General features: G+C 35.9%; 1 protein-coding gene across 10 annotated transcripts in view; it reads left to right on the forward strand.

Moving 5' to 3' along the window:
• PSD3 (pleckstrin and Sec7 domain containing 3) overlaps positions 1 to 18,438 on the forward strand; it is a 796,552-nt gene that overhangs the window by 464,508 nt on the left and 313,606 nt on the right. For all 10 annotated transcript variants that reach the window (XM_049632446.1, XM_049632450.1, XM_049632452.1 and 7 more), the window contains one exon: positions 568 to 657. In XM_049632446.1, coding sequence (XP_049488403.1) covers positions 568 to 657 — 90 coding nt within the window. The remainder of the gene's footprint in view (positions 1 to 567; positions 658 to 18,438) is intronic.

Genomic DNA, 18,438 nt, shown 5'->3' on the forward strand with positions numbered 1-18,438 from the left:
GAGAATTGGGACTCTGGAAACTGGAGCAAGAAAATGCTGTCATTTTGGTTACTCCTGTTGCTGTAATAAATGCCTGTGCCTCTGACTCAGGACACTTATTACTTCATCTGGTAATGTGAGATAGTGATAGACTAGTTTGTTAGAGTGAAAGTGGCTAAAATCTCAGATCCTTCACAGTTCTTGACAATATGTAGGAAATACAAATAAGCAAATAAATAGCTACCAGAGTTCAGCTCAGAAATGTCATTTTATCCATGCTTTTCATTAAAAACTAACATATATATCATATGTATAAATGTAGCATAAATTTCTCGGATTTTTTCTTAGGTTAAAGTAAAGGTTTGGCATAATTCTGCTATTTATATTTAATGACTGTTTTGAAAGCATAATAAGCCATCTGTTTCTCATATGCGTATAAGTTTGTATTATACGTATGTATGGATATATACACATATATGAGGGGTGTGTATTCATGGTTTGAAAAACCAAATCAGTCTTGCTTTGCTTAATCATATTTTTAAGAATTCCATGTGTGTCATGATGATGTATTATTTGCCTCTATTCCAGAATATTGGAAAGAAGATGACCTGCCAAGAGTTCATTGCAAACCTCCAAGGGGTAAATGAAGGTGGTGATTTCTCCAAGGATCTATTGAAAGTAAGTATTGAAATATTGGTTTTTAAAATATGCTTATATGTATCTTTCTGCTTGTTTTTAAATATAAAATAGATAGGCTAAGGACCACTTAAGTATTTGGTTTTTGCTTTTGGTTTTGGTGATATTTCTGTTGGGCCTCATCTTTGATGTGTCAGACTGCAAGTACCCTTTAATGAATTAATGCTAAAAGTTCACATTGTAATCAATAATACTGAGATAATAAGTAGATTTGGAATAATTGGTGATTCATAGTGGGAAGTTTTTGATTCATTTGCAAGTGTACTGTCAGAACTTGAGAAAGATCACAAAGGTATATTCACTATGGAAAAGAAAAAAAAAACATTTACATGGTATAATGGAAGCAGTTCTGACTGTATTCAGTCCCTAGTTACAGAGCCACTTAGGTTGTCTATGGAAATGTAAGTAATTGCAGAATACCTGAATTATTTCTACTTGGCTTTATTATTGGTAACAATCAGCATGCTTTTCCCTATCAGATTTTCAAGGAGACAACAAAATCAGCTTTGGAATTCATAACATTCTATAGCAGTATAGATGAGATATGCATTTGATTAAATACAAAATAGTGATTGATAATAGATGTGGATATTTTAGAAGTTCAGGATAAGATGTGTATGTTCACAGGTTTCTATTTGATTCTAGCGTTCTTTTCTAGAACTTTGTACATATGTAGGCTTTGAATTTGCTAAGGAAACACATGTGAATCATGGTATGATCTTTCTCTCTCAAAAATAAACAATAAAAACAAAGAAATGAGAATTGACAGGAAAAATTTTCACAGTGAACCTTTTAGATTTTATTCGTAGGCTTATGGTAACATGCATGACTGTGGATGAATTATTGGGCAGATTTAGAGCAAGTGTGATGGAGCTATCTGAAACCAAATGTAGTTAACATACAGCCCAGTGGCTGCCGTTCACCTTGGATAAACATATGTTCTTTGATTTACTTTGCCAAGAATTTGCTGGATGACTTGTTATAGTTGGGACTATATTGAGATCCTATTTATAAACCTCAGGGGAGAAAACATGTATTATACTCTTTTTTATTTACTGTAGGAAGATGACAGTGAAATAACACCGAAAATGACGGTGGCATTTAGCATGGAAATTGCCAGGTAAAATACTGATTCCCTTTGATAGCAAACCTCAGCCACTCACCCTCCTAAGATGAGGGTTTTCCCTTTCAGTAAGAATCTGGATTTTACTGCAGATTTCAATCAAGAAAAGGTTTTCTTCAAACCATTTTTGTTTCATTTCTCTTTTTGATGTGGCTCTCCTTTTTTCCTTCCCTGCGCTCCTTCTTCTTCCCCCTCCTCCTTTCCCTCCCTTACTGCCTCTGTTTCAATTTATATATGTCTTTTCCTTTCTCTTTTGTTTTTCTTTTTGTCTCTCTTCTTTCTTCTCTCTCGTCTCGCTCTCTCAGACTCTCTCCCTCACTGTCTTTCTCAGTGGCTATCTCATGATTCTCTTGAGAGATAAATTAGTAGGTGGAATTCAAGTTAATATTTGAACTTTTGTGGAAAGTGATTATACACATGCCATACAGACAGATAACATACCTATATACAGATAAACAGAAAACACTTGGTATCATCTTACAAGGTTTTGAGTAACCTAACTCCCTTACACCCTCTCTCCAACTTAAAAATTACAGGCATATACAACATTCAGTTTAATTTATTAGGTAACATGAATAGAGTTAAATGGATTGAACTGAGGTTTTCATTGATACATAGTGATATTATTACTTTTAGATTTCTTTGGATCAAAAGTAGCATTTGTTATTTATTTTTATTTATTAATTTAGAGGGAGAGTGAGAAATAGAGAGTGTGAGCATGGAAGGGGGCAGAGAGAGGGAGAGAAAGAATCCCAAGCAGGCTCCTTGCTGTCAGCACAGATCCTGATGCAGGGCTTGGTCTCACAAACCTGAGCCAAAATCAAGAGTTGTATGCTTTAACCTACTGAACCACCCAGGCACCCCAGGATCGAGAGTAACAATTTAATTTATGTCTCTTCAGATTTCTTTGGACCAGTAGTAACATTCCAACTATGGTTAGATAGTAGGGAATATTTATTGAAGGCCTACTATGCGTTCAGTGGGGGTTGTGGATTTGGAGAACTAGCTAGAACTAAATGGACTCCTGTCCTCACAAACTACTGAGAAAGATGGATGGTTCTTTTTCCCTTAAATGAATAGTTATTCCATATTAAAATTAAAATATAAACTGTGCTTGTTCTCGACAGAAAGTTATCAAAGAAGATAAACTGATAAACCTTAATGTATTTATTTTTAAAAATTTTTAACATTTATTCATTTTAGAGAGACAGAGCGCCAGCAGGGGTGGGGCAGAAAGGGAGAGGGAGACACAGAATCTGAAGCAGGTTCCAGGTTCTGAGCTGTCAGCAGAGAGCCTGACCAAGGCTCGAACTCACAAGCCGTGAGATCATGACTTGAGCTGAAGTCAGATGTTTAGCCGACTGAGCCACCCAGACACCACAGCCTTGAATGTATTTAAATGTATGAAAAATGAGAAATTTATTTCAAGGCTTTAATTCAGAGACTTAAATTAATATTTTGCTTTAATTTTGCCTTGGACTACGTTAAAGGCATAGATGATACATTGAGCTCTTTTTCACAGTTTACAATTCCACAGCAGTTTCCTTTTTCACTCAAATGACCTAAACAGATAAATGAATGCTTTGTGCAAATAAGAATGTTTCCCTTGCAAGTTGCTTTGAGTATAAATTCTAGATACCTATAGTATAAAGTAGAATAATTTGGATACCAAAAGACAACCAGTGATAAAATATTTAATTTCTTTGAAGTTGAAGTCTGGCTGGGAGGATGTGATATTTGAGATAGGCCTTTGAAATATAGGTACAATTATACTAGTAGACTTATTTTGGTTTTTAGTTAGATTATCATTCTGTTTCACCTTCCACCCCCTTTCTCACCCATATAAACATTAATGTTCTCTGTGGTAAGTACCTCTCCTTATTATTTCACCAAATCAAGACAACACTTCATTTAACAAAATCTGCCAAGCCATCTGTCATGTTTCACGGCTGCCCATCCCAACACTTGGATGTGGTTTGTGCTTAAGCATCCTTAGGACGATGTAGAAAAGAAGGGAAAATGGATATTCTGCTTTTAGTTCTGGCAGAATAAGGCATTCCTAAGATTTTATAATAAGTAATAAAACCTTTAAGTACATGAATAGAGAGGGATGAGAATGTAGAATGTGGGCCAGCTCTGGATTGGAGGCTGAACTTTCTGAGAGACATTATCACGTGGTGACTATGATTATGGACTTGGGAGCTATACTGACTGGGTTCTAATCCCAGCTCCTGCTGAGGGATTATAAGTAAATTCACTGAAACTTAGTCCCTTGATTTCCTCTTCTGTGAAATGGGAGATTTTATTAGTACCCATCTCATCAGTTGTTTTAATAATTGAATGAGTTACTATATAAAGCCTTTAGAGTCCTAACATGTAATAAATGCTATATATGATAGCTATTATATATTTTTATTTAAAATATTATTTTATTTTTTACCAGCTTGAAGTAGACTTGGAAGGGCCTACATCCCTTTCTTCCAGGGTTTGGATCTAAGGTGTTTTTACAACTACTAGGGCTAATTAAGATTAGCTTTAATGCACAAGACCTCTATTGCCCATCCTTTTTTAGCCTAGGCATACACATTCTTTTGCTGTTTCAAAGGGACTGTCTGTGAACTTGACTTTGAGCATTTGCTCCTTTTGTGGTAAGATTTTTAACTGTCATTTATGGCTTCCTTTCTTTCCAAAGACTTGTTGGTTCCACTTTTGCACTGTTGGTGGGATTGCAGACTGGTGTAGTCACTCTGGAGAACAGAGTATGGAGGTTACTCAAAAACTTAAAAAACAGAACTACCCTACAATCCAGCAATTGTACTACTAGGTATTTACCCAAAGGTTACAAAAATACTGATTCAAAGGGGCACATGCACTCTGATGTTTATAGCAGCATTATCAGTAATAGCCAAACTATGGAGAGAGCCCAAATGTCCATTGCTTGATGAATGAATAAAGAAAATATGGTATATATATATATACAATGGACTATCACTCAGCCATCAAAAAGAAAAAATGAAATCTTGCCATTTGCAATGATGTGGATGGAGCTAGAGAGTATTATGCTAAGCAAAATAAGTCAGTCAGAAAAAGACAAATACCATATGATTTCACTCATATGAGGAATTTAAGAAACAAAACAGATGAACGTATGGGAAGGGGGGAAAAAAGAAAAAAAAGTGAGAGGGAAACAAACCAGACTTTTAAGGATAGAGAACAAACTGAGCGTTGATATAGGGTGTTGGGGGGGGAGGGCCTAAATGGGTGATAGACTTTAAGGAGGGGACTTGTTGTGATGAGCACTAAGTGTTATATGTAACTGATGAATCATGAATTCTGCTCCTGAAACCAATGTTGCACTGTATGTTAACTACCTAGAATTTAAATAAAAAATTAAAAAAAAAAAAAAGACTTGTTGGTTCTGAAGAATCAAAATTTTCCACAAGAAACATTTGTTCCATAAAGTCTGTGTTAACATTGTGGAGACACTTGAAAATGAACCTTGGTTAATCCTGTATTTTCCTTGCCTTTTTACCTTGTTAACAACAGGTTATTTCTCCTCGACTTTATCTCTCTTGCCACGCTTTTATATCTTATATTTGGCTTGGGTCTTTGAAGCTACAAGGGTGGTGGTCCCGTACCTTCTTACTTAGGACTGTTTGGAGAAAACATAAGAGAGCAGGTGGGCATCTAGCAACCTTTCTTTTTTCCCGCAGAGTTTTAGACACTTCAAATAATTCCCATCTCCATTAATATCCCAGGATTATTTGGGGATCTTTAAAGAGAACAAGAACTAATTTGCTTCCTCAAAGGTTCTTCCAGATTCCAGGACCAGTTTAAGTTTGGTCTTAAACTGTTCTGTAAGTTTTATTTCATCTGAGTTTCCTGTGAATCTCTATTCTTGGCTATAACAGAAAAGCCACATTTTTATCTTCAATCTATTCTGCTTTCCATTTCTAATCCTGTGATAATCCTTCATTTCTCATTATATATGGGGGAAACACAAGAACTTTGGGTGATAGCCACAAGTTATTTAAATATTTAGAAGGAAAGTAGCCATTTCAAAATACATTTACATGAAAGTGGGGACGAAGTAAAAAGAAATGAGGCAGAAGAAGGAGCCAGTGAAAAGCGTCATAGTGGAAGGTCAGTTATTGGGTGCATGATTGCATTTTGGGTAGATCCAGACTGAAGATTTCCACAATGAAACATGAAACCCTAGTTGTTTTTTGTCTCAGCTTTCTTATTGCCACGTACCATTTGATACTCAGATAAAGTTCTTTATATTTTTATCATTGTCGTAGTTAAGTCTTTAATTTTCTTTTTTTCTTGAGCAGCAAATGAATTCAGTAGGTGCCAATGGGAATTAGGGGAAAAAAATAGCTAGGGGCACCTGGGTGGCTCAGTCGATGAAGCATCCAATTCTTGATTTCGGTTCAGGTTATGATCTCACAGCTTGTGTGAGATTGAACCCTGCGTCTGATAGTGCGGAGCCTGCTTAGGATTCTCTCTTGCCCTCTCTCTCTGCCACTCCCCTGCTCTCAGGCTCTCCCTCTCTCTCAAAACAAATAAACTTTTTTTTTTTAATTTTTTTTTAACGTTTATTTATTTATTTTTTTTGAGACAGAGAGAGACAGAGCATGAACGGGGGAGGGTCAGAGAGAGGGAGACACAGAATCTGAAACAGGCTCCAGGCTCTGAGCTGTCAGCACAGAGCCCGACGCGGGGCTCGAACTCACAGACCGTGAGATCATGACCTGAGCCGAAGTTGGCTGCCTAACCGACTGAGCCACCCAGGCGCCCCACAAATAAACTTTTTTTTAAAGAAAAAAACTAGCTAAAAAATCTTCTTTAAGAATTTTTATATCATCTTAATGATGGAGAGGGTAGAATCAACAAGACACCCAAGTCTCTCAACATGATTCTAATATAAGTAAAACACAAAACTGAATACAATTTGTAGAGTGTTTTGAAACATACCTCCTTTGCCTCCTTTTAAGTCTGCTTACATACACAAATAGCTTAATAATAGCTCCAGTTACAAGGCATTGTCACTGGAAATCATTAAAAAGCAAGGTAAATAAATCTTTCTTGGGCAAGTCAATAACACACTATCCTTTCAGGCTATTGCTTGTGATTAGATGTTTGAGTTTAGAGTATTCTTCAGAAATTTAATTTTTCGGGTGGAAATTTTTGCACCTATCTCCTTTCTTGGGAATTTATTAACCTTGAAATTAACTTTCAATCTCTTAAGGGAAGACCAAAAGTTTTCATTCTCTCAGGTGTGTAGTTAACGTGCAGTGTGCACGTGTGTGTAAAGATTGTGGGGTAGGGGGGAATGCCAGTTAAATTGATAGAATGTAAATCAGTATACCTAGCTTAGTGGAATTCATGTGCTTCATTTCATTAATGGAATGGTAAATAACATAATGAATTAAATTATTACATATTGTATTGGTCAGAATCCCAATAAAAGTTGTTGTTCAGATGTGTTTGTTTTCCCTTAGCTTTCACAAAAGACAGAATTTAGGTGAGATTCTTTTAAAAGAAGTTTCTGAGGATATACAGGTTACCTATGTCCAATCCTTAATTTATGTAGTTGGCTGAAAGTATTATGTTTTGTTCTAAATGTCGTTTTCTTATTTGGTATTCTTAGGAAAGAATAATTTGTGACAATGATGGAGAAATTAGCCAGGAGGGTTGCGTTTAAACAGAGGTTTAAAGGTTAGCAAAAAAAAGGTTTGCGAAGAAAAATACATCATGTTTTATTTTCAAGTTTTTATTTAAATTCCAGTTAACATACAGTGTAACATTAATTTCAGGTGTAGAGTCTAGTGATTCATCACTTATATACAATACCCAGTGCTCATCACAAGTGCCCTCCTTAATGCTTATCATCCATTTAAACCAGTCCCCCTGCCCACCTCCCCTCCAATAATCCTTAGTTTGTTCTCTATTATTAAGAGTCTGTTTCCTGGTTTGCCTCTCTCTCATTCTCTCTGTCTCTCTTTTTTACCCCTCCCCCCCATGTTCACCTGTTTTGTTTCTTAAATTCCACATTTGAGTGAAATCATATGATATTTGTCTTTCTCTGGCTGACTTATTTTGCTTAGCATGATACTCTCTAGATCCATCCATGTCATTGCAAATGGCAAGATATCATTGTTTTATGGCTGAGTAATTTTCCATTATGTATACATACACACGCACACACACACATATGCATACACACACAAATACACATCACATTGTTATCCATTCATCAGTCAATGCACATTTGGGCTCTTTCCATAATTTGGCTATTGTTGGTAATGCATGTATACATTTGAATTAGTGTTTTTGTATTTTTGGGGTAAATACTCAGCATGATTACTGGATCATAGCATAGTTCTAATTTAACTTTTTGAGGAACCTCCATACTATTTTCCACAGTGGCTGCACCAATTTGCATTCTTACCAACAGTATAAGAGGGTTCCCCTTTCCCTGCATCCTTGCATCATTTCTTATTTCCTGTATTATTAATTTTAGCCATTCTGACAGGTGCAAGGTGGTATCTCATCATGGTTTTGATTTCTGTTTCCCTGATGATGAGTGATATTGAACATCTTTTCATGTTTCTGTTAGTCATCTGTATGTCTTTTTTGGAAAAGTGTCTATTCATGCCTTCCATCCATTTCTTCACTGGATGATTTGTTTTTTAGGTGTTAAGTTTGATCAGTTCTTTGTAGCTTTCTGATACTAACCCTTTATCTGATATGTCATTTGCAAAGATCTTCTCCCATTGTGTAGGTTGCCTTTTAATTTTGTTGATTGTTTGCTTTGCTGTGCATAAGCTTTTCATCTTAATGAAGTCCCAATAGTTCATTTTTGCTTTTGTTTCCCTTGACTAGGAAATATAAAATTATATCGTGAAGGTTCAAAACCATAAGGCTTTGCAATGACTAACAGTTGTATTTAAGGGTAAACAAACAAACAAAATCAATCAGCCATTAGACATAGCGGTGATTTTTTTATGATCTCAAACCCCAAAAAGTACCTGTTTTACACAGTGTGACATCAAGAGCTGTAAGGAATTTTCTTAAAAAGAGAGAGAACAAAACCAGCCCACTTCACTTCCAGAATTCTGTTTATCTGTCTAATTTGACCCTTTCAGCAGGGAGAAGATTAAAAATTTAATACTGAAAATTGCCCTACTTTTCTTTATCCCAAAAAGCTGGCCTTATGCAACATCCTGTACCCCGACTACATAAGCCATTCTTGCTCCCTACTCTTTAATCTTTACTTCCAGTGTTATCACTGAGGACAAATATAACTAGAGAAATCTGAACAAAGTCAGGTCTTATTAATGTCAGTACTCTGGTTGTGATATTATACTATAGTTTTGCAAATGTTACCATTGGAGGGAACTAGGTAAAAGGCACAAAAAATCTATTATTTCTTACAACTACATGCAGATCTATAATTATGTCAGTAAAACTTTCAATAAAGAAAAGGCCCACTTTAAAAAAAAAAAAAGAAGAAAAGGCAAATGGGCCTGTTCTCTCCATTCAGATATTTTGGCATCATATAAATTAGCTTAGTGAAATTTTACTACTCCTGTCTTTCTTTTAAAGTACCAATATCATGATCAGGAGCTTAGACATAACAGCAGCAGCATTAAAAACGGTGGTATATTAAGAAAAAGGCAATGGGAATTAATTTCAGGTGTTGAAAACTGGAAAGTCGCATAAATCTATTTTTAAAAACATTATTATTACTCCGGATACTGTAGAGAACTATTGGAAAGATGTGAGAGTAGAAATGGAAAAGACGGTGAAGAAATGATCTGTCCATGAGAGAAGGAACAGTGGCTTGGGTGTGGGTAGTGACAGTATTGAGAAAAACACATTCACTATTGAATTATTTTTAGTTTGTTATTAGAATTTCTGTTGCTAAATTTCCCCTGAATTGCCCCTCTGCCCTCTTCTACATCACCTGCATTCTAAATTGTGTGGAATGGAAGAGCAATAAAAGGGAGAAAAACCCTAATTGTTTCTTCTGAGTTAATGTTTAATCTGTTAGGCCAAATGTGCTGGTAGATCTTGTGGCTCTGTGAAGTGAATAGCATCAGATTTGGAAAAAGCAAGCCCAACATTTTACCTTGGCCAGGAAATTAACTTTTATCAGTTTCCTTGTGTATAACATGGATAATAATACTTTCCTCCAAGAGTGATGATGAGGATTAAATAAGATGATGTGTGTTCACTCCCTCTCTCTCTGCCTCTCTCCCTCCCTCCCTCTCTGTGTCTCTCAAAATAAACATTTTTTTTAAAAAGGGGCACCTGGGTGGCTCAGTCGGTTAAATGTTTAACTCTTGATTTCGGTTCAGGTCATGATCTCACGGTGTGTGGGATTGGGTGATTGGGCCCTGTTGACTGTGCATAGCCTGATTGAGATTCTCCCTCTGTCTGCTGCTCTCCCACTCACGTGCACTCTTTCTCTCAAAATAAATAAATAAACATTAAAAAAAAAATGATGTATGTTGAGTGGCTACTAGCATTGTGTCATTCAAGTGTTCATAAATGTTAGCTTCTTTGTTTTTTTCTGTTGCTCTAGTTTTTGTAATTAGGTTGTGAAGGTCACTGGGCTTTGAGCCTATCTTAATGCTGCCAGTGGTGGACTGGTGGTGGACCTTTGGTGTGATCATTTTACCTCTTTGTACCTTAGTTTCTTCATTTGTAAAATAAGCAAAGTTAGGCCACGTCCATAACGTCTGTCACCGTCACTTGCCACCTGGACCAGAATTTCTTGCTCTGTTTTTCTGTTGTGCCCTTATCTTTTCAGCTAAATATTCATGATAAAGAAGCTGGAAAAATTCCATAGATGATCTTTAAGGTACATTTCAATCCAAGTATTGGAAGCATTCTTAACATAATTTTTTCTTCATAAATTCAAATCATATCTCTCAAGTTTTAACTTTTAAATATTGTATTTACTGGTTTAGACAAAGAAGTATGTTCTTAATAGTCACAGTTCAGATTTAAATCCAGGAAAATTACCTTTGTGGTAGCAGCATTGTCAAAGGATTAATCCTAAAGAATTCTATTAGAGGAAGAAGCAGGCTGCAGTCTGGAAAAAAGTCTAAACTTGTTATAAATGAAAAGCCTGAAGTGAATTCTCAAAAATACTTGATCTGAGTTATATTCGGAGTATGTAGTTGAAAATAGGAACTTATGGGTGGTATTTAAGTGTAGCTAAAAAAAGAGCATCAACTGTTGCCTAGAGTAGGTGATTTCTCTCAGAGAGAAGGTCATGGAAACCTGGTAGCAACAGTATCTATGGAGGAAAAGGGCTTGGATGCTTATCCTGGTATAGGCAGGAGAGCTTTTAAAGAGAAAAACTATGTTAGCAAGCTTTTTTAAGAGAAAAGCTTTAAAGGTTCTTGTTTAAAATATGGAATATTGCTTTTTTCAGTAAAATGAATCAAGCTGAGTTGTGATGAAAGGTTCGTGGTGTGTTTCTGCTTCTGCTTTCCCCATGGAGATCTTGAAGCATGTTTTGCTTCTAGTCGTGTGCTCGTCATGAACAGAATAATGATGCTGCCTTTCATATGGTTCAGACCTTGAATGAAAAGTGGTGACTATAATGAGGATAATACTTTGAAGTAGCTGAAAATCCACAAATCATGTTCATGCTTTTAAATATATATATGTGTATATATATATATATGTGTGTGTGTGTATATGTGTGTATATATATATGTGTGTGTATATATATATATACATATATATATATCTATATGCATATATATATATATATATATATATCTCAAAAAGAAGTCTGGTAGAACACTTAACAGAACAGATGCTACTTAAAAAGTACAAACAGATTTTTAACAAAAAAGAAAAAGAAAGAAAGGCAAAAAGTTGGAGTAGGGGAGGTGGTAATCATTAAGAGTACTTTAGTGTAATATTAATGAATCCCAGAGAGATACTATTTTTAATTTGATCTTGAAGAAGTGCTATATAATTTCATATTCAGCTGTATCTATGGAAATTCGATTGTGTGTTTGGAGATTTTTAAAAATATCATAACATAACCCATCTAGGTTGCTGCTCCTTTCACTGACATATGACCATGTGATATTAATGAGTGTAATGGGTCACACTGTGAATTTAAACCATCCTCCTTTTGCTTATGGTACACCACGTGGGGATGGGTTCCTTAGGAGTGATGTGCTTTTTTTTTTTTAAACAGGTTTTCAATGCTGTGGTAAACAAACTATCAGTAAATACTGTATTCTAAACACAGTGTTTACCTATCCATTAAGGTATGGTGAAACAAATTTTAATTTAAAAGCATTTTTAGCTGTATAATACAAAATGCCATAAATGAAAACAATTTTTTGTGGTTGTATTAATGCTTTGCTTTAAGGTCAGTTCTCTGATAAAGACAGAAAGTTGAAAGCACATAAAAAGTTAAAATAAAAACTCTGAACAGCCACAATAAATGGGTGTTATAGCGTCTGTGTAACACACCTTAAAATTTTACTCAGACCCTCATTTGTGGCCTATTTTTAATAATAACCACAATTTTTACTTCAAAATTTTGGCCTAATCTCCTTCTTTGGTATATCCTAAGCAAATGGCCATGCAGACACAAGTGAATACCAATATGTAAACAACTGCTGAAAACTATGGACTGGCTGGGCCCCTGCCATTGATCATCTCTGAGCCAGCTCTCCACTGACAAAGTAATAGCCACATTCAATTGATTTTTCTAAAACAAAGTTAATGAAACACACGTGTTTAGGTTGTTATTTTTTAGTTGATATTATTTTGAACAAATATTATCCTAGTTAGCCATAAATTAGAAGGATGGAGTTGAAGGGAGTGCTTTTATCTATATGGACATTAGCAAGAAGTGATTTGATAATGAGGTGAAGAGAAAATGAAACCTTAAAAAGCACTGGTTCTCCAATTGGAGCAGCTGGAGTTGTTTTGACAAAGGACAGGCAAATCCCTGTAGTCAAAACAGCTTCTCAGAGAATGGCTCTATTACATAGCACATCAGAGTAATGGATGCACTTAATGAGTCATCAGAAATGTTGCATTATGCTTATTTAGTTTAAGGAGAGAGTGTGAAATGGATTTGGAAAGATTGCCAACAAAACTATTTTATAAAGATTTTGGTATCAGAAATTAGCTTCAATTAGAAAATCCACTATTGTAGAATAATTAATATCTCTACTCATTTTTGGACTTCATTCCAAAATGTGTTGGGTTTTTTTGCTGTTAATTTAAAGTTTTATGTTTATTTTAGTTGTTTTAACATTTATTCTTCCCTCAAACTTTTCATAGATAGCAGCATAGTTGTTGTGTTGTAACATTGCTTTCTCAGAAACACTAGGAAACAACATTTTCCCATATTTCACAAGGGAGTGTTTCCTGGATGATGTAGGTACACAAACCTTCCCCTTGCCACTATATATTCCTGTAGTTCTCCCTCATCTCAGCTACCTGTTGAAAATTCTGATACTTTCAGATAAATGAACTACTGTGTTCATTTCTACATACTGCCATTTGAAGACCACTGAGGGAAGTCAGTACCTAATCCTGAGGCAAGTCATTTCATCATTGCTTAATTCTAGAAGCAGTGAGAAGCACTTATTCCTTTTTTTTTTAATTTTTTTTAACGTTTATTTATTTTTGAGACAGAGAGAGACAGAGCATGAACAGGGAAGGGGCAGAGAGAGAGGGAGACACAGAATCCGAAACAGGCTCCAGGCTCTGAGCTGTCAGCACAGGGCCCGGCGCGGGGCTCGAACTCACGGACTGTGAGATCATGACCTGAGCCGAAGTCGGACACTTAACCGACTGAGCCACCCAGGCATCCCGCACTTATTCCTTAAGAATGCAACATAAATAAGTGGTTTCCTCTTTTTCTTTCAATTTTTTTTTCACCTCTAGGAACAGAAATCAAAGACAAATTTGTGTACCTAAAATATTACATTAAAGAATTGTTTGCATTTCAGGTTGTTTGTCATATGTTGTAGACTTAGGCAAAAAAAAAGACATATTTGAAAAATTATGGATTTTGAGACTATCTGAATCTTGATTAGATGATATGGCTTGTTGCTTGTGTATGACATTCTCTGTGATGCTTTTTTTAAAATTTGAGTGTAGGTGACACACAATGTTACATTAATTTCAGGTGTTCAATTTAGCGATTGATAAATTTATACATTATGCTATGTTCACCACAAGTATAGCTACCATCTGATCCAGTACATTGGTATTACAGTATAGTTGACTTTATTCCTTATGCTCTGCTTTTTATTCCTGTGACTTATTCTGTAACTGGAAGCCTGTATCTCCCACTCCCCTTCACCCATTTTTCCCAACCCTCCACCCTCCTCCCCTCTTTTTTTCTTTGTATTTAGAGTTCTGATTCTGCTTTTTGTTCATTTTTAAAATTTTTAATTCCAGTTTAGTTAACATACACAGTGGTATATTAGTTTTAGGCATGCAATATAGTGATTCAACAGTTCCATATATTAGTGCTCATCAAGATAAGTATACTCTTAATCCCCTTCACCTAACTTATCCATGCCCCATCTACCCCCCACTCTGGTAATCATCTGATGTTCTCTATAGTTAAGAGTCTGTTTTTTGGTTTGTATCTCCCCTGCCCTTTGTTCATTTGTTTTGTTTCTTAAATTCTACATATGAGTGAAATTGTATGGTATTTGTCTTTCTCTTACTAGCTCATTTCGCTTAGCAGAATACCATTAAAACTATCCATGTTGTATCAAATGGCATGATCTCATCATTTTTTATGGCTGTGTAATATTCCAGTGTGTGTATATGTATGTGTGTATATGTATATATGTATATATATGTAATGTACATATATACATATATGCACATTACATACATACACACATATTTATATGTATATGTATGTCATGTATATATGTGTGTGTGTGTGTGTGTATGTGTGTCATTTCCCTTATCCATTTTCCCTGACCCTATTGTTAAGGATAAAGACTGTGTCTTGTTGGTCACAGTATCTCTTGTACCTAGTGTAATTCCAAGAAAAATCAGATATTTAACAGATACTTGCCGTTTTATGTAAAAGCGCAGTGATTTCTGACCATGGTTAGGCTTTGTGAGCATCATGTGAACAACTTGATATTATATGGAGAATTGTGAATGTGTGTGAGTATGTACATAATTCCATCTTTTTTTGAGAGAGAGAAGGTGAGAGAGAGAGAGAGTGAGAGTGTGAGGGGATCCATAGTTTTAATCAGATTGTCAGAAGGATCTTGGTTCTCCCAAATATTGAGAGCCTATAGACCTAAGACCCTCCTAGATTAGAGACTTATAATACCTTGTTGTTTTAATTTAAATAACCACACCAATTATTTAGGAGAAAGAGTTTTTCTTTCCCCAAAGCATATTGTTCATTCATTAAGGTCCTGCTATGGGCCAGTCTCTGTGCTAGATTCTGGGGTATAGCCCCTAAATAAGACAGACACAGGTTATGCCCTCATGGGGCTCAGAATTTGGTGGGGAAAACAAATATTGGACCTATGATTATACAGGTTATAAAATGTTTTACTTTGAATTATACACTAATTGTGTTTAGGTATAAAAGGCATACTTAGTAGATTTGCTGTGAATGGCAAAAGTCCAAAACTGGATTAAGATGAAATTTGATAGGATTCATGAGTTTCTGCTTTGGTAAAGACTGTGCTAAATATATTGGGGAAAGCAGAAACTAGTGAGAAATGCATCCTTCCCTGAAGGAATTTTTAATATAGTATGGTGGTTCTCAACTCTGGCTGTCCATTAAAATCATTTGAGGTGAGAGGAGAAAAAATAGGCAACTAACATATTCTCACTCAGATAGAAACCATTAAAATGGTATAGACTCTTTGAACTTTCTTATAAAACTAACATACACTTACCAGCAATGATCCGGCAATTCAAGATAAATGAAAGCCTAGCTCACAAAAATATTTGTAGCAGCCTTATTCATAATAGCCCTGAACTGGAAACAACCCAAATGTCTATCAACAGGTGAATGGATAAACGGTGGTATACAATGTGGTATTCAGTAAGAAGGAATGGTCTACCAATTCACACATCATGAGTGAAAGACACTTTACAAACAAACATATGCAATGCATGGTTATATGATATATGAAGTTCTGCTATAAGCAGAACTAATCTATGGTGGATTAAAAAAATCAAAAAAGTATTTTACTCTTGGGATGTGAGGGTAGGAATGTCCTAGGAATGGGCATACAGGAACTTTCTGTGGTGAGGTTAATATTAAATGTTGGGGAAAATGTCATTTGTGGGGCTGTAAACAAAATCATGATGTCTTCTCTCAGCCCTCCCTCCTCCCTCTCTTCATACGCATTTCTGAAAGCTCCTCAGATGATTCTGATGTCCATTGAGATAGGAAAGATTATTGAGTAGGATAAAGTACAAAAGAAAAAATACTACTTTTCTATTGCTCTTGTAACAAATTACCACAAACTCAGCAGCTTAAAGCAACACAGATTGATTTTTACTGTTTTGTAGGTCACAGGTTTGAGTTGACCTGAATTTTTCTGCTCCAGGTCTCACAAAACCAAGTCAAGATATAGGCAAACTTCTCTTTCTGAAAGCTCTGAAGGTGAATCCCCTTCCAAGCTCATTCAGGCCTTTGGCAGAAATTAATTCCATGTGGTTGTAGGACTGAGGTCCTCATTTCCTCGTTGACAATTGGCTAATGGTCATTCTCAGCTTTTAGAGGTCATCTACATTCCCTGGCTTCTGATCCTCTTTCTTCATCTTCAAACCCAGCACTGATGGCTCAAGTCCTTCTCACTCTTCATATCTCTGACCTCTCTTCTGCTTCATCTCTCCTCTGTACTTCTTTTTTGGCACATCTCCAAAGTGATTGTTCTTCTTTCCTCTTATGTTCTGAAGGGATCATGAAATTAAATTGGGCCCACCCATATAATCCAAAATAATCTTCCTGTGTTAAGGCAGCTGGTTAGTAACTTTAATTCTATCTGCCAAGTTCCTTCCCAGCAGTACAGAGGTGGGTTATTGATTAACTAGGGATAAGAATCTTGGGGGGGAAGGACCAGCATGGTTAGAATTCTTCCTACAGTAGAGAGTTACATATAATATGCTATGGATTTTCAGAATAAAGAGAAATGACTTCCAACTGGGGAGCACTTGGAAACCTCCTTTAAGGAGGTAGCATTTAGTTGTCACTTAAAAGGCAGTTCTTATGGAGTCTGTGGAGCTAGAATAGGGGATGGAACTCTGGATGGGGGTAATAGTTTAAGTGCCAGGGTGGAGAAAGGAAAGGTGACAATGTGTGATGCATTTATCCCATGAATGCATGCCATGTGTATTAGTTATTATTTACACTGAGCTATTTAAGCCACTGTAGCATAAAGTCAGATTTTTTTAGATTAATGTAGAAGAATAGCAGGAATGTCAAAAAGTTACACATTTAATGTGTAGAAGTATTTTTAAATGGACTGGCCAATTTTGTAATGTGACTCTGTATCAATTTTTCTTCAGCTGTTAGAACCAAGTAGAATTACATATCAAAGTCTGAAAACTTACTTACATATTTCTAAATTTTACATAACTCTAAATCTGCTTATGAAAACCTGGGGAATACGGCCTTCCATAAAAGTATCCCACTCTCCTTTGTATTTCCCCACAATACTGAACTTTTGACCATTTTTAGAGGACTTTGTACCCTGCTATGGGGGTGGATGATAAAACATCAGTACAATTGCAGCTGCTGTGGAGAGATGCTGTGTTTCTGTGGCATCTCTATAAAAACTACAGCTGTTGTCCACTGTTGTTTTTTTTTTTTCCGAGTAATTTCACATAAAGGAAAAATCCTTTTTATAAGCATTAATTACTTTGTACCACTTATCTTTCTTTTACCTAATTTATTTATAAGCTTTTTAAAAAGATTGTGTATACATTTTCATTTTGAAACACATGCATCTATATGAAAAGTCTTAGAATACTTCCTGCCAGCCTTTTAAAAATACAAAAGATGTAACTGCCTATGGTCATTTTTATTTAGCCTTCTGTTTTTTTAAATTTTTTTTAATGTTTATTTATTTTTGAGACAGAGAGAGACAGAGCATGAGTGGGGAAGGAGCAGAGAGAGAGAGGGAGACACAGAATCCAAAGCAGGCTCCAGGCTCTGAGCTGTCAGCACAGAGCCTGACACGGGGCTTGAACTCACAAACCATGAGATCATGACCTGAGCCGACGTCGGTCACTCAACTGACTGAGCCACCCAGGTGCCCCTTATTTAGCCTTCTAAAGAATGTGGATATAAAAGCTAGAACAATAAAACCAGTACCACCTGCTCTTTAAACTTCTAGTGCATACTAAGCATTCCAGAGTCTTTCCAGACTTTTCTTCTTAGGTTTTACCAGCGTCTGTTTTCTTTCCTTGTCTTCCCCACTTCCACCCAAACCTGAAGCCGTACTCATGAGGGTTGGAGTCCTGCTAAAGGAAACCCATCCTTCTTCTGTGTCATTTCTTACTGGTTTTGAGAGAAGAAATAGCTTTTTCTTGGAATTGCTTTCTGCATTCTGAGTAAATAGTATAGAAGACATTCA

The sequence above is a fragment of the Panthera uncia genome, chromosome B1 (assembly GCF_023721935.1).
Source record: "Panthera uncia isolate 11264 chromosome B1, Puncia_PCG_1.0, whole genome shotgun sequence".
Classification (NCBI taxonomy): Eukaryota; Metazoa; Chordata; class Mammalia; order Carnivora; family Felidae; genus Panthera; species Panthera uncia.